Source organism: Eleutherodactylus coqui, chromosome 4 (genome assembly GCF_035609145.1).
Source record: "Eleutherodactylus coqui strain aEleCoq1 chromosome 4, aEleCoq1.hap1, whole genome shotgun sequence".
Taxonomy (NCBI): Eukaryota; Metazoa; Chordata; class Amphibia; order Anura; family Eleutherodactylidae; genus Eleutherodactylus; species Eleutherodactylus coqui.
The window spans coordinates 110,555,330-110,570,741 of NC_089840.1; the positions used below are offsets into that span (position 1 = coordinate 110,555,330).

Below are 15,412 nucleotides of genomic sequence, written 5' to 3' on the forward strand. Positions count from 1 at the left end.
AACAAAGCTGCTGACAACAGCAAGCAATGTTGTACTACGCATAACATTCGACAATGACGAAATTATATCAGTCAAAGATTTCACTTTCCTTGGATCCAAGATCGGCCGCAGTGGTGAATTGGCGCCTGAAATCAAATGAACAAACAGCCTTGGCCATAGTGCAATGCAAGGAATGGCGAAGATATGGAAGAGCCAAGACATCAGCATTACAATAAACATCCGAATAAACAATGCAATCATTTTCCCAAGAACTACATTTCAATCCGAAAGCTGGACACTCAAGAAAGTAGACAGAAAAAGGATTGACAAGGGCAAAGGCTCACTACAGGGCCGAAACGTCGCTTCTGCTTTTATGGAGATTCAATAAAGAAAGCACCTCATGGTGCAATTTACTTTTTAAAGATTTCCTGACATGCTGCTCCACCTCTATTTGCTTGGATATTGTCTCTTTGGATCTAGGGAGTCGGGATCCACTTTGAGCGTGTATCACCTTCTGGCTCTCCTAGATACACCGAGTTTGAGATTGATAGCTACTGTGCTGCTGGACTCTTCTATTAGAAAAAGGATTGAGGCCTTTGAGCTGCGGTGCTGGTGGCGTATGCTGTGCATACCATGGGCAGAGATGGTCACAAATAAGGAGATCCAAGACCGTGTCTGTGGTGAAAATGTATAAAAGTGGCTATTTGTAGTCCACCATCTTGTGTCTTAAGGCCCATTTAAACACAATGAGTATCGCTCAAAATTCGCTCAAATGTCGTCTTTTGAGCAATAATCGTGTGTAACTGCACTGACTTGTGCAGTTTTCGTTATGCCGTCGCTCATCGTCGTCTTCCAGCATGATAAAAGATGACGATGAGCCTTATCAGGGATTCACAGTGGTATACAGCTGATACTATTGTTTCAGCTGTATCCTGGTCCCTGATCACTGGCTGAGTATGAGGAACAGAGCGGTCCAGCTCTGTTCTCCATACCCGGCACGGAGCGCTCGGCTGTATACCAGCTTGGCGCTTCGTGCAGCAAACATCTGGATGCAGAAGACAAGCAGGGACACTCTCTCAGGTGTAGTTCCCAGGGGCACTCTGTCTTTCTCTGCTTCTTCCTGCAGTTAATGTTCCAAGACAGATGATATGTTCATGATGTGAGTATATTCCTAGGTAAGGTGAATGTGTTCATGTATATCTCTTGGTGATGCAATACTTAACCTTTGCTTAAGAAATATTGTAAAAGTGTATGCCATATCATCTATTTCATGTAACTTAGTTTAATTATCACCTATTTTAGACAATTTTGTTCAATTATCATCATGATCTTATTAATAAAATTGAGTTGCATCAACCTATCTGTCCTTCTTTAAAGCCGTATCTGAGCTTGTTGCCTTTCAACTTGGCAAAACAGTGTCAGACCAAAAGTATCACTAGAAAGTGACACGCCTTTCATACTTTGGTCATGTCATATGAGCCAATTCTCTGGAAACAACATTAATGCTCAGCACAGTCAGTGGTTCTGGAAGAAGAGGACGCCAAAGAACACGTTGGTGCAACGACCTGGAATCAGCAGTGGTAGCTTAAGTGGGATCTCCAGCTTGTGTCATGATGGTGGGTACCCTACCTTGAACTGGGGCTCGCGCAGCAGGCGGATTACCCAAAAGGAAAAGGTTGTTAGAACAATTGTCATGTGACGCCAGTGCTTCTGAAATGAATGTTGTTAGCGAATAAAGAGTCCAAGCCAAATAATCTTTGCAAAACCGGAGGCACACAGTTTTACTATCTCTTGTAGGGTGATGAAGATTACATACACAGAACACTTCTTTCAGACAGTAGAAACTCCAACAGCACTTTACACAGTCCTATAACAAGTCTTTGATTCCTTAACTCTCTCTATTCATCTCTCCCTCTGCGAGTAGATAACGTGGCCAGTCTAAGTTAGATAGTCGTCGCCCTGAGCGGTTATTTGTAGTGGAACTGGCGGGCCTTGCCGTAGAGCAGACTGAATTCTGATTACACAGGATTTGCGGATCACTCACGATAACAAGGCCTATTTTCCTTCCAGTTGCGCAGGATCTGCCCTTACTCAGATACCATCTCGTAGGATGGAAAAAGACTTTCCTACGGCCAGTCGCACAACTTGCATTTGCCCAGGCGCTGCTTGAAACGATCCAGCTTGGGGGCACGCTGGACCTGACATGAGCTCCAATTGGATTTTGAGCTCAGACCTAACGTGCTACTTCTGGGGCCTGACTTTCCCCGAGGCTCACTCCTTTTCCTCCTCTCCCCTTTTTCTCCTTACGTTTCTTTCTTCTTCTTCCCTTTTTCCTCAACCAATCCTGAGCTAATGGAAGTTACAGCACCTAATCCCAGGGCTAGCTAAAGGGGGGTAATTGACAGGACACCAAGTGGGTTAGGGTGATTGATATACTGACAGACACGTTAGACAATACGGACACCAGACAATGACCTGTAAATTACCTGGCTAGGCCAATACACATAGATTGCAACAGGTAACAATATACACAGACAATACACACTGCATGAGATTAGTCACATAAGTGCTGTGAGGGCCCCTACTTCGGGCCACTACACTGGCTAGACACAATCCAGCTTGACACGAACATGGCTGTGGACAATCTATCAAGGAAGCAGGCAAAGACAGGGAAGCATGGCGTATGCTGATCCACAAAGTGACCGAAAGTCGACAACGACTGAACGGATAAATCATCATCATAATTGATATATAATTTGTATAGTTTTGATAGTTTTGGATTGCAGGAGCAGAGGCTTTAATCCGGCGCTGTATTTCTGCTATTAGCCGGGATTAAAACACAGGACCAAGCGCCGTATATTTACAGCGCTTGGTCCTTAATGGGTTAATACTAGCTACCTGCAGTACAGCCATCACTCATGGATTTATAGAGCTCCTATAGAGTTAGAGGCTATCTGTATAAATGCAAATACAGTTAAATGCCTCTAGTGGCAGTCGCATGAAGTCAGAGTTATATAATTGATCAAAATACAAAAACATCCTCATATATATGTATATATATATATTGCCGGTGTCGTACAAACATGAAATTTGGCACGACCATTCTTTAGGTCCTAAATAGGAAAAGTAAAGGGGTCACAACTCGATTATTCACAGCTAATTGCAAAAGTAAGTGCACGCCTAAGTAATGTAACTTCCCGATGTTAGACAAGCGTGAAATTTTGCACAGCAATCTAACAGACCTCTGTGTATATATACTGAGGAGAATCTACCTCACCTCCATGTGTATATACTGAGGAGAATCTAACTGACCTCTATGTGTTTATACTGAGAACAATCTAATTTACCTCTATGTGTATATACTGAGGAGAATATACTGAAAGTCTGTGAAATGCATAAGGAAGCAGTCATGGACTGCAGGAATGGAGCATTACTTTAAGGCTAAGATGGGGCTGCAACCTCCAGTCTGGGGTTACATTTGCATAAAAGGGGATATTACCTTTAAGGGTAAAAAAGTGAGGAGAGTGGGAAGGGTGGCACATTCTGCAGAGGGACATAGGTACATGTAGTCTGAGTATAATCTAACGCTCCTCTGTATACGTATTTTATTCCTCAGTTCCTCTGAAGTAACCATGACTTCATGAAAATTTTCTGTGCAGAAAGTGATTCCAATGGACATGGAGTTCGAGCCTTGCTCAGGACAGTGAACTGGTTGACCTACAGAACAAATGAAACAGACCCAAAGGACAATTCCATAGCCCCACTCACCCACTTCTATTGGACAATATAAGTCACGACTAATCTTCCCCCCTCTTATCCCCCAGACCTACCCTCTCTCCCCCCACTCCCCCTCCTCGGAAAATCCTTGTTACATTCATGATATTGTACACTTAATTTGAAAATGTTTAATAAAATTTATTTGAACCTAAAATTTTCTGTGCAAACAAGTAAACACCTGTGTAATTGATTCGTGTGAAGCCAGGTATATCAGCTAGTACAGATATATTCTAGAAGTAAATGGCACAATATTTTAGAGCATATAGATAGAAATAGTGGAAAAAACTTTAATCAAAGTGTATTATATTTGGTGACACAATCAGGAGGAAACAAAGCATATTCTATTTGTGTACAACACAATTTGGAAGTGGACATCTCAATACAATTGATGGACAATAATTGATCAGCACCACAGAACACAGGGGTACAGAGCGGAAGCAGTTAGCTTCCACCCCTATATAGTGGCCAGCACTGATAATTACAGCACAGCTTCTACTGATTTTAATGAGAGCTGTTCCGGTAATTACGAGCGGCAGCCACTATACAAGGGTCAGAGCCAACTGCTTCCGCTCTGTACCGCTGTGTGTTGTCATGTTTACATCTGATCAGCCGGGATTCCGAGTGGTGGACCCCAACCAATTAACTATTGATGACCTATCTTAGGGATAGGTCATCAATAGTATTTACCTAGAAAACCCCTTTTAAGGCATCACTTTATTACTAACATTATCATGCTATCAGTCTGTTATATTTACAATCTGGATATCTATATGCAAATCTAGAATCACATGTTCTCCAAGGCCTCAAGATTTCCATTAGTTCATTAATAAACGTCCGTGCCTCTAGGTCATTAGTGATGTTTTTGGAGCAGTCTTTAAGAAGCTTATCAATGCTCTCCTGGGTGGAATCAGGAAATTTCCCTGCTATTAAATAAGGGAGAAGATCCTTACATATCAGTATAACATTCTGTTTCTCAGTAATATTGGCACAAGATGAAAGTGTTGGCGGACAATCAGATGACAGACAGCTGAAAATATCAGTTTCTTCGGTTTTCTTTTCATACATTGATTTTTCTGCAATTAAAAAGCGATGATGTTAACTGTAAACACATCAGCTGCAAGCAAAAGAGCTAAATAAATTGCACAGAATTGGAAGTATCAAAAATCCACCATTAAAGGGTTGTATAAGTTTAGAAAAATATGTTTGCTTGGTATTGTAGCTCATCCACATATAAGTGAGCTGCAATACCAGACATAGCCAATGAACAAAAGCTGTGCTTTTTCTGGGGGAAAAAAACTATGTTGTTAATCCCTTTAATGTAATTAGTAAATTGTATATACTATATAACCTAGCTCCATTGGACCCATCCAGATTGTGATTGGCATTAAATAAGTGAGATCCTAGAACTCAAACAAAGTTCAAATTATCCATCTAGTGCAGTGTTTCCCAAACTTTTCAGCCTTGGGGAACCTGTGTGAATTTTTTTTTACTGTGGTGCACCCCTATTAAAAAGGGTGCGTGGTCATGAGACATGGCTAGGGGCGTGTCACGACACATGGCTACTACGACATATGATTTTTCCTCCAATATTACAGGCACCCAGTGTCGTCTAGTGAGCGAGCACCCCTGGCCACTTGAAAATCACCTGACCAGCCATGCTGCCCACCAATGGCCACCAGGTGCCAGTGAAGTTGGCGCCGAGAGAGCAAAGACTTCAGAGGTGATAGGGAACACAATATTTCTAAAAATCAGCTGTGTAAGCAGCACCCCAGTTGGGAGTCACTGATCTTATGATATTGTCAGATCTTTCCTACCACTAAGGCTTCATGTCCACGGGGACAGACCCGCAGCGGGTCACCCGCACGCATAATCCGCGCCCCATAGGGATGCATTGGACATCTGCAGGTAATTAAATACCTGCAGGTGTCATTTTCCCTTGAGGCGTGGATTGCGTGTGCGGGAATACACCCGCAGCATGCTCCATTTTAGTGCAGGTCTCCCGCAGGCTTCTATTAAAGCCTATGGAAGCCGTCCGGATCTGCGGCACCCTCGCAGCTGAATTCCTGCTCTCCGGCAATGGAGCGCGGGAGAGCAGGAGTTAAAAAAAAAAAAAGAGTGCGTGCCGAGCACATCCGCCGGGCCGAAGAAAGAAGATCCGGCAGCGTCCGGACAGGTAAGTAAATTCCTATTTTTAGGCCTCATGTCTTCTGCATAAAGAATCCACGGCAGACTTGATTTTCCCTATGGACATGAGGCCTTAACATCTTCTTACCTGATGCTTAGGCTTCTACCTTTATTCTTGCAAAATACCCAATTTTTGGCAGTTTTTAGAATGAGTCGATTTTAATTGTTTCAGCATACTAGGACTTCTATATTATAACATGTTCAACTAAAACGACTGTAGTGTAATTAAAGTCCATTATTTGTACATTTCTGCTAGATCCAGAATCTTGGAAAACTGGACATGATAGACTACTTGACAATAATCAATGATATCAAAAGACTCTTCTCATGGCCATTTTATCACATTGATGGATTCAGTGCAGACATACCATGTGTGCTTCCACCACCACCCAAAGCTGCGTCCATATAGCGCCTGCGATGCTACCCAGATTACGAGCCACAGGCATACCCTGGAACAGGTCGCACAACACAGACTTTGCTGTGGAATTCTGCAGCTGCGGATTTGACTGTACCCTGTGGCATAATTCCGTGCTGTATGAAAGGTCCCTAAGGGTACCAGCCTCAGATGCCCCTCCCAATCTTCTACATCTGCAATCCAAAACCCAGCCTACCTATATCACCACCTCAATACAACGCTTACAAGTGCAGTTGTGCCATTTGTTCTATGTATAAAGTGGCCATGACTGTCCTGATTCATAAGAAATGACATTTTCAGCGACTGTGTGTACTTACCTTGCTGTTTGTCAATAATTCCCATTTTGCTTGTGTCTCTTATAAATAAGCGACCATCATGAAAGATTCCAAAAGTTGCACCATCAATAGATGTGAAATAAAAAAAATAGTTCAAGTCATTGGTGCTTAAGTTTTGAATAATTTGGAGAAGCTGATATGCCAGATCCGCTGCCATATCTGAACCAGAGATATTGAAGGATGCCAATGCATCAGTACTTGTGCTCACAAACAACCGCCCACACGAGCCTAAATACTTTGAAAAGGGCCATCCCTCTGCTCTTGGAAAGATCTAAAAGAACAGTAAACAAATGCATCAAACGTGACATACATTATATTTCACACAGTCAACATGGCAACTCAAAGGTTAGCAATATTGTCTTGCAGCAATTGGATGCTGGGTTTAAATCTGACCAAAGACATAGAGATTGGCTAAAATTGTTTCATATGTGTGACCAAGATAAGGAAATTAGATTTTCAGTCCTAATGTGGCCAGCCACTGATGTCAATGATGAGCTGTGGAATATGTTGGCACCGTATAGGAAATAGGAAATAAATACTGTAGAAGGCGAACTGTATTAGTCATGCCTATACAGCAAAATAAGTGAATGCTCTAATTTGCTCATTATTTACAAATGCTTATAAATCTTTTTAGGCAGAGAAATGTAGCCTCCACTACTTGCAGGTGGTCTGTACTAGCGCAGAAGAAATCCCTACACTTTAACCCATTGCAATCCAATTTTGGATACAGGGTTTCCTAGGGGACTTTCTCTTTCTGCCATTATACAATGGCGCCGTCTGCTGGCTAGAGCCAGTACTGCGGTATGGGACATGCTGGAGAGGCCCTCGACAACAGAGCGACCAGTAATATACAGAAGAATACCCTGACAGATGTCTACCGACATCGGAGCTGTACAGCCTTCAATCAGAATGTCTTCAGACGTCAGACAGTGGATTGAAAAGGGTTAAATGTTGATGTACACCTTAGGCTCGACACACAAGTGTATTCCAGCAGCCTTTTTTCCTATGATTCCTCTGATGCTCGGAGTTCAGGTTCGGAGACTCACAGTTAGGCCGGGACACTAATCCGTGTTATGGATACATAAATGTAGCTGGAATTCACCCCTGTGTCACTGACCTTACACACATCATCGTCACCTGCATGTATATTGAGTGTGACTCTCTATAGTGTCTCCACGAGGCAATGTATTGTCCCCAGGTAGGAAAGCTACTTATGAGCACCATCATACTTACCTCTAAGATATGTGTGTGTGAGCCTCAAAGCTGTCAAAGTAGTATCCCCCTTGTGCCCTCATAAAGCAATAGTTGTATATTAAAGTATTGCATCTTATAAGCTCAGTATTGTATATGAAGAATAAACTTTAATCTCGTTTTCTGCATGTATCGATAAATGGAAAAAAAACTGTAGTGTAAATATGAACAACAATGGGGTCTTTTGTAAGAGGAGTCTACTGTACATCTTAAGAAAGGGTTGAGATAATAACAAAACAAGGCAGAAAGCATTCGAGGACAATCCTCCGTACAGTAACCAATAACAGAATAAGGAACACTGGAAATCGTACTTTACCAGGGAGGTGCGTCGGTGGTGGGCATTCCTTCGTCAACTCCCTTCTACTCTGGAGAAAGGGGGAGTACTTCATCCTAAACCTCCGAAACATGTTAGAACATTTCCTTGTTTTTCTCTCATTATTTTGATTGTTTTTGAGTCCATTTAATTTTATATTACATTTTATTACTTTATCCCCACAAGTAGTTGTTGGTATGCACTTCTAAATAAAATCTAACAATAATGGTTCATCCAAATTGTGCATTCCTGTCCTCTGGATCACCCATGTGGATCATTGCACTTCTTGATATAGGAAGTTGACGGGCCCGCTTGTTATTGATTACTCTACAGAGAATTGTCCTTGAATGCAAAGGCAGAAAGCCTTTGTATTTTCATTATCTCAGCCCTGCTGACTCCGGACTATTGGTTTGAATGGACAGCTGTGATTGATGCTCCCTATAGTGGATGTCTGTACCAGACGGGAACTCTCCTCATCCATTGAGGTGTATATGTAAGGCCATCGAGGCTGTTAGGTGTGGTGGTACATCCTGCAATTGTGGGGGCACCACCACCACACCAGGTAAGTTTGTTCCTATATATTTCTCATTTCTTTTTCACCAGTGGTGCGGCTTCATTTTTTGTACTTCTCACTCATGTGCATCTTTAGAAAGTTCAGAATTTCTAAAACTATCAGCTGAAAGCCCTGGGTCCCATATCTGGCACCCATGGCAAACAGCTGGTTTTGCCAGCTGGTGCCACAGCCACTGTAGGGGGGGTTGGTACTACACAACAGTCATTGAGACAATTGGTTTTATTTGTATCTCTAGGTATTAGGCTCGCTTCTCAGACTTGCCTGCTTCCTGCTGATTCTGGCAGACGGAGGCATCGTCCTGTCTCCTCTGTAACTTGAACTGCTGCACACTTCTCTCCAACAATGTAGAGGTTATTTTCTCCAGTGCTCCCAGCTCAGCTGTAGGTTATGGGCAATTGGCTCTCTACTTAGCTGAGCTGAGAATCCCTCCTCATTGCCACAGTGTTGGTGTGTGTTGTGTAAGTCACTCAACTTGGTCTCTGTTTCTGATAGTACAGCATGTTCTTTGCTTTGTGATTTTGTCTGTTTGCGTTTGTTCATCTCCTCCCAGTCTTTACATCATTCTCGTCTCTGTGGCAAGTCAGTCCTCTTCTGTGTTTAGTGTGTACTGTGGTGTGTCCTCTGTTCAGTACACCTCTCCTGTGCCTTAACAGGGAGAGTTAGTCCTGATGTGAAGACCACGGGACAGTTCTTGTCAGGAAGCCTACCTCACTTCTAGGCAGGGGTCTTCCCATTTTTCCTTTTAGCCTAGGGCGAATTTTCCCATTTTATATTGCCACGTTTGTGTCTTCTGTCCTAGCTTGCACTAGATGTATCTTAGCTCTAGTCCCTGCTTATAGGTCTATCTGTTTCACAGTGCCTTGCTCCAGTACCTCTGTCCATCGGGGTCAGCTGCCAACCACACTGGTTCTGGTCCAAGCCAAGTTGGTTGGTTGGCACTAGAATGGCTTGAGTCCAACAGACCATTTGCTGCTCATACAGAATGACTTTTTGTGGGCTAATCTGGACAGGGAGCCAGATTGGACAAGTGTCCTTTATGATGTCCATACATGAGCTGGGTTTCTCTTCATGAGAAAACCCCTATACGAGCTACATAACTCTGTATGTCTTAAGCCCCCCTAGTGTAGCTGCAGCTGGGATTATTAGTTGTTTTACCACAGCCAATATCAAGAATGCAGCCCTAGTGCGCCTTGATGTGTGGGCAGTAAAGGACGCATATGTGCAGCACTGCTCCATTCACTTCACTAGGAGATAGCTGAGTTGAAGCGCTAGGCTGTCTCTGGTGGTCCCATTGAAATAAATGAGATGGAGATGCATAGTGCATCCTCTGCTGCTTAAACTTTAAGGCTGGGTTCACACAGGGTGGATTTGCAGCGGAATTTCCCTGTGGAAAGTCCGCCTGTGGCTGCTAGTCCCCAGATTAGCCAGACATGTGGACGAGATTTGTCAAAAATCTTGTCCACACGAGGCAGACAATCCATCGCGGCAAATCCGGCATTAGCCGGCGCTGCGGTGTGGCTTCCCGGGACGCAGCATGACCATTCTTTTTTTTTCCATTGCGGCCCCACTCCTTTCTATGGGAGAGCCGGCCGCAATGGAAAAGCATGCAGTGCAGCCGCTCCAAAACCTGTGGCTAAGTGTCGCGGGTTTGGAGATGCGCTTATTCTGTGGAAATCTCACAGTTTTTTGCAGAGATTTCCGCTGGGAAAGCATCCCGTGGGAACCCAGGCTAAGATGCATTGATTTGGTGAGACAATCCCTTTAATTTAAAAACATCTGCTTTTTGCAATCCCTTTTTAATTAGATGTGTCCCATAGACAGGCTGGGTCCTCCAGACAGAGAAACCCTCTTTGCAGGTACTTCATTCTAATTATTAGATACAGGTCCCAAATAATAGAGACCTGAATAGTTTTAAACCAGACATCTTCTTTAACTCTGACTACATAACAGATTTAAATGTGAAATTTATTTAACGAATTGGTGCAAAATATAGATGAGCGAGTATAATCGCTGAAGGCAATTGCTCGAGCGAGCATTGCCTTTAGCGAGTATCTCCCCGCTCGAGACTGCAGGTTCGGGTGCCGGCAGCGGGCATGGAGCTGCGGAGGAGAGTGGGGCAGAACGGAGGGGAGATCTCTCTCTCCCTCTCTCCCCCCCGCTCCCTCCTGCTGACAGCCGCTACTCACCGCTCCCCCGCGCCGGCACCTGAACCTGCAGTCTCGAGCGGGGGAGATACTCGCTAAAGGCAATGCTCGCTCGAGCAATTGCCTTTAGCGAGTATACTCGCTCATCTCTAGTGCAAAACATTTTACACTTAGATTAAAAAATACTGTTCTTATGTTAAAATTCATTATAAATTGTACCTTTATCATTCAACACAGCACCCTCTAGCGCAAAAAGTTGAGTGGCAGCCTATCAGTATTGAGTGCAAACATTTGCAAACTGTCTCTCACATACAGCCTAGTGAACACAATCTAGTATAAATGACCTTATTTTGATAACTAAAAAATAGTTAAAACTTACCTGCAAAACAATTGGGTATATATTGACTGAGAGTGTATATAGCAATCTCAATCTGTCCTTATCTGTCAGATGGGTCATGTAGACGCTACCAGCATCAAACACTTCACAATAGCGCCGTACGATTCGATCTAAAAGTCGTTGCGAGGGGCAGCGAAGAAATTGAACTGGTAGACCCTAGAAAATACAGATCAGCAAGAAATATATAAATATATAATAATAGAAGAAAAACAATCTTAATCAGATTATTTACAATCTAGAAATAATCATGTGACTAGATCATCATTTTATTGACCAATATGTGTACCCATTGCATGGTCGGCACATACGCCAGAAAAACCACCCAACATACAGTCATACCCATCTGTAGAACCTGTACATATGCTACTGTATGATATATAGTTGTCAGCCTTAGGCTTCAAGTATAAATAATGCATGCTGCGCTATATATGACTTTTTACAGTGAACCATTCCATAAGATAACACAGCAGGTTGAGCTTTTCCATACATTGATACAAACTGTACACAGCGGATGCCAAAAAACACTCTTTTGGTCTCTGTTAGGCCCATCGAGCTTACATGTTAGGAAAACTTGCGGCTCGTATAGTGCAAATTCAATATGAATAGACCCTAAAAAAGACCATGCACCTGAGATAATGATCGACCTTGTGGTCATTTTTTTCAAATGATTCCACCAGCAACATGCAAAAAAAAATTGACCAATCCAAGAACTAGTTTATAAAAAAAACCACACAGGGCTTGCCCAATTATGCTATAAACTTGTATTTTTTGGCTAGCCTCGGTGGAAATTTCCCAACTGGGTGGACTACATTTTCAGTAGCCAGAAGTCTGCCATCAGCCATCTTGTAAAATTTTCAGATGATGGTCGGCTGAATTTTATCTTATGTGTATGTGAAGCTTCCCCTTGGAAAGGTTAGCTGGGATTAGAAAAAGGGGCCTGTTTATTTTCCAGAAATAGTGCCACTCTTGTTCTTGAGCGATGTCTGGTGTTGCAGCCTTTCACTATTCAGATGAGTGGGTCTGAGCTGCAATACTGGTCACCACCCATGGACAAGAGTGGCACTGTTTTTGAAATATCTTCTATATGAATGGAACAATCAAGGTAATTGTATGTATTAGGAAATTGCTAGTAATGAATGATGGAATTTCAGTTTAAACATAAGTACATTACAATTCCACCGTGTTATGGGAGTTGCTAAAAAAGATTTATATTGTCATGAAAAACACATGGGGAGAAACCTTTGTAGACTTTGTATGTCAGTCTTAGTAATTTGGTGCATTTTACTCCAATATATTTTAGTTTAAGAGGTGCACACATTCTAATAAAGTTTGCATATCTTTAGCTGCCCATGCGGCAGACATTATTATGACTATGTTTAGATTTGCACTTATGATTTATGCCAATTTCTGACGTAAATGATAGTAAATCTACAGGAGCAATGGTGGCCCTGTCAACTTGTTTCACCCCTTTGTAAACGTGCTAAAGTCACAGATTATAGCATGAATACAGCAAGTGTCATAATTTGCAATTTTTCATTGAGGAGGCAGGGCAGCACTTAGGTATCTCTTTAAGTCCCATAAATAATGAATGGAGTGGTAGTGCACATCTATGACCACCACGGCATCATTCACATTGGGGACTCGGGATCCATATTCTAGTGATCAGTGGAGGCCCTCGCAGTCAGACCCCTAGAGATCATATATTTATTACCTATCCTGTGGATAGCTGATATTGTTATTGAGCCAACCTCGTAAAGGCTTTGTGCACCTGACCACATTATATCTCAATGCACGACTGATGAATTTAGTGGCACCAACAGGACAAGGTCTGATCTGGTCCTGTGAGATTAGGAAAGTCTTTCCCAAAACCTTCTTTGTTATAGGCTTTTCATGGACTGTGCCTAGTATTGCCATCCATTCAATTAAATATTACTTTGAACTGCAATACCAGACATATCCAATAGACAAAAGTAGCGCTCTTTAAAGGCAAAAACAGATCTTTTTCTCATCTCAGACCGCCCCTGCATATATAGTTTTCCTAGTAGACATACATAAATATAATAATAAAATATTACTAGTAGAATACTCATATGCTCTCATTTGGTTGGTTTTACTTTGAAGTCGAATAAGTAACTTTATATATTGGGTTACTGGAATCTCACCTTTAAAACATTTAACATATAAATTGTATTTATGCTGCGCCCTGTAAAATAACAGTTCATCTCAGCAGATAGCAATACTTGCTCTCTGACTGATAGCAACACATTTTTTCGCTGTTAGGCATGAACAATTTCCATTCCAAATTAACAAACTGACTTAGAAATGTGTGAAAATTCACAGTATTTCACCTTTTTCAATAAAATTTCCTATTTTTAAACCTCTATACAATTTATCTGTGTCATGAATGTTGCAAAGTGATTAAGTCATTACCTTGTATAAATGAAAACACCCTCTTTTACACTATTGGAGAAGTCACAATGCCATTTCCCATTAATTTCAGTTGAGAAATAAATGTCTGTCTAGTGTGCATACTTAGTAAAAAGGGCATATTCAGCTCTGTGCTGAAAGTTCATGCAATGCTTCTCTGGGAAATTTGGTATGCAAATGAAATAGGATTCATTGGAGGGATTACTGCTGCTGAGAGCTATCTAACGCAAACAAAACTAGGAACGTTTGAGCTTGTGAAGGTGGTTTGATTTAAAGTACAGTTTGTTTTAAGTGTGGGTGACTTTAGATTCAGATACTTTAGATGGGCGTTACGTGTCTAATGTTATTTTTCATTTACTTAATTTTGATCTGTGCCATCCCCATTTAGATTGTGTTCCATGATTGACAATGCTGTCCAGTGTACATCTTGTGACATGTAAGCAGTCTCAGCAGCTGTTTGAGGATGCATACTGCTGTACAAGATGTGAGCATTTTTGGAAGTCCAGACAATATTGAGATCTATTGACAACATGGAAAGTGTTTGCTGCTCATTGGCAGACACTCAGGGCAGATGTGGGGGTAGATGGTAGCATGGGAGTGCAAGATGATCAGGCAGCTAGCTAGATGACAGTTATAAGGGGGGGGGGTAGAGTAAATAGTTCCAATGAGGCTAGTCCTGAACTGCCATGCTACAACAAGTTTGCAAAGTTGGCAGATGGGAGGAATACCATTGCAGAGTTAGCACTACTTCAGCATGACATACCCTCTCTGGCCAGGGAATGTCTGCTCCAGTTAGAAGAGGAATAGGAGTACAGGGAAGGCAAGACAGGTCCTAGTAGTAGGGGAGGCTCAATTATTATGGGGACAGACAGGACAATCTTCCATGAAAAATGGGATTGTTGAACAGTGAGTGGTCTTCCTGGTGCTTCAGTTCGACACATCACGGATCAAGGTGACAAATTACTGGGAGGGGAGGCTGGTGAGGATCGAGCAGTCATGGTGCACATTGGCACTGATGACAAAGTTAGAGGTAGATGGAAGGTCATTAAAAACAATTTCAGGATAAAAACTTAGGGCAAGGACCTCCAAAGTAGTATTTTCTGAAGTACTACCTGTATCACATGCCACACAGATAGAAAGGCAGTGGGAGATTGGGGAGGTAAGCAAGTGCTCAAGAGTTGGTGTAGGAAGGAGAGATTTGGGTTCTTGGAAAACTAAGCCAACTTTGCTGTTGGCTACAGGTTCTACTGTAGGGATGGGCTCCATCTTAGCAGGGAGAGTGTAGCTGTGCTGAGGAAGAAGATGGCTAGAAGGTTGGAGGAATGTTTAAACTAGGGACTGGGGGGAGGGCAACTAGAGAGAAAGAAAGGAAGATAGTATAGACAGTGGTCTGAGACTAAGTAGTAAAAATTGTAGCGTTTAGTACAGTTAGAACTGGCAGAACAGTTAATAGTGATACACTTAAAATAAAAAATAACAAAAAACCTCTATACTGTATGGTGACTAATGCTACAAGTCTGACCAACAAGGTTGACAAGGTTGGAAGTAATAATATCTGAGGAGAACTATGACATAGTAGGAATAACTGAGACCTGGTTGGATGAAAGCTTTGACTG

The 15,412-nt window shown here is 42.3% G+C and overlaps 1 protein-coding gene across 1 annotated transcript in view; it reads right to left on the reverse strand.

Annotated features, from left to right (window-relative positions):
* Positions 1-3,893: 3,893 nt before the first annotated feature.
* DIPK2B (divergent protein kinase domain 2B) overlaps positions 3,894-15,412 on the reverse strand; it is a 104,156-nt gene continuing 92,637 nt past the window's right edge. Inside the window, exons 3-5 of the mRNA XM_066599992.1 lie at positions 11,352-11,525; positions 6,673-6,961; positions 3,894-4,829 (exon numbers count right to left, since the gene is read on the reverse strand). Coding sequence (XP_066456089.1) covers positions 4,486-4,829; positions 6,673-6,961; positions 11,352-11,525 — 807 coding nt within the window. The 3' untranslated portion in view covers positions 3,894-4,485. The remainder of the gene's footprint in view (positions 4,830-6,672; positions 6,962-11,351; positions 11,526-15,412) is intronic.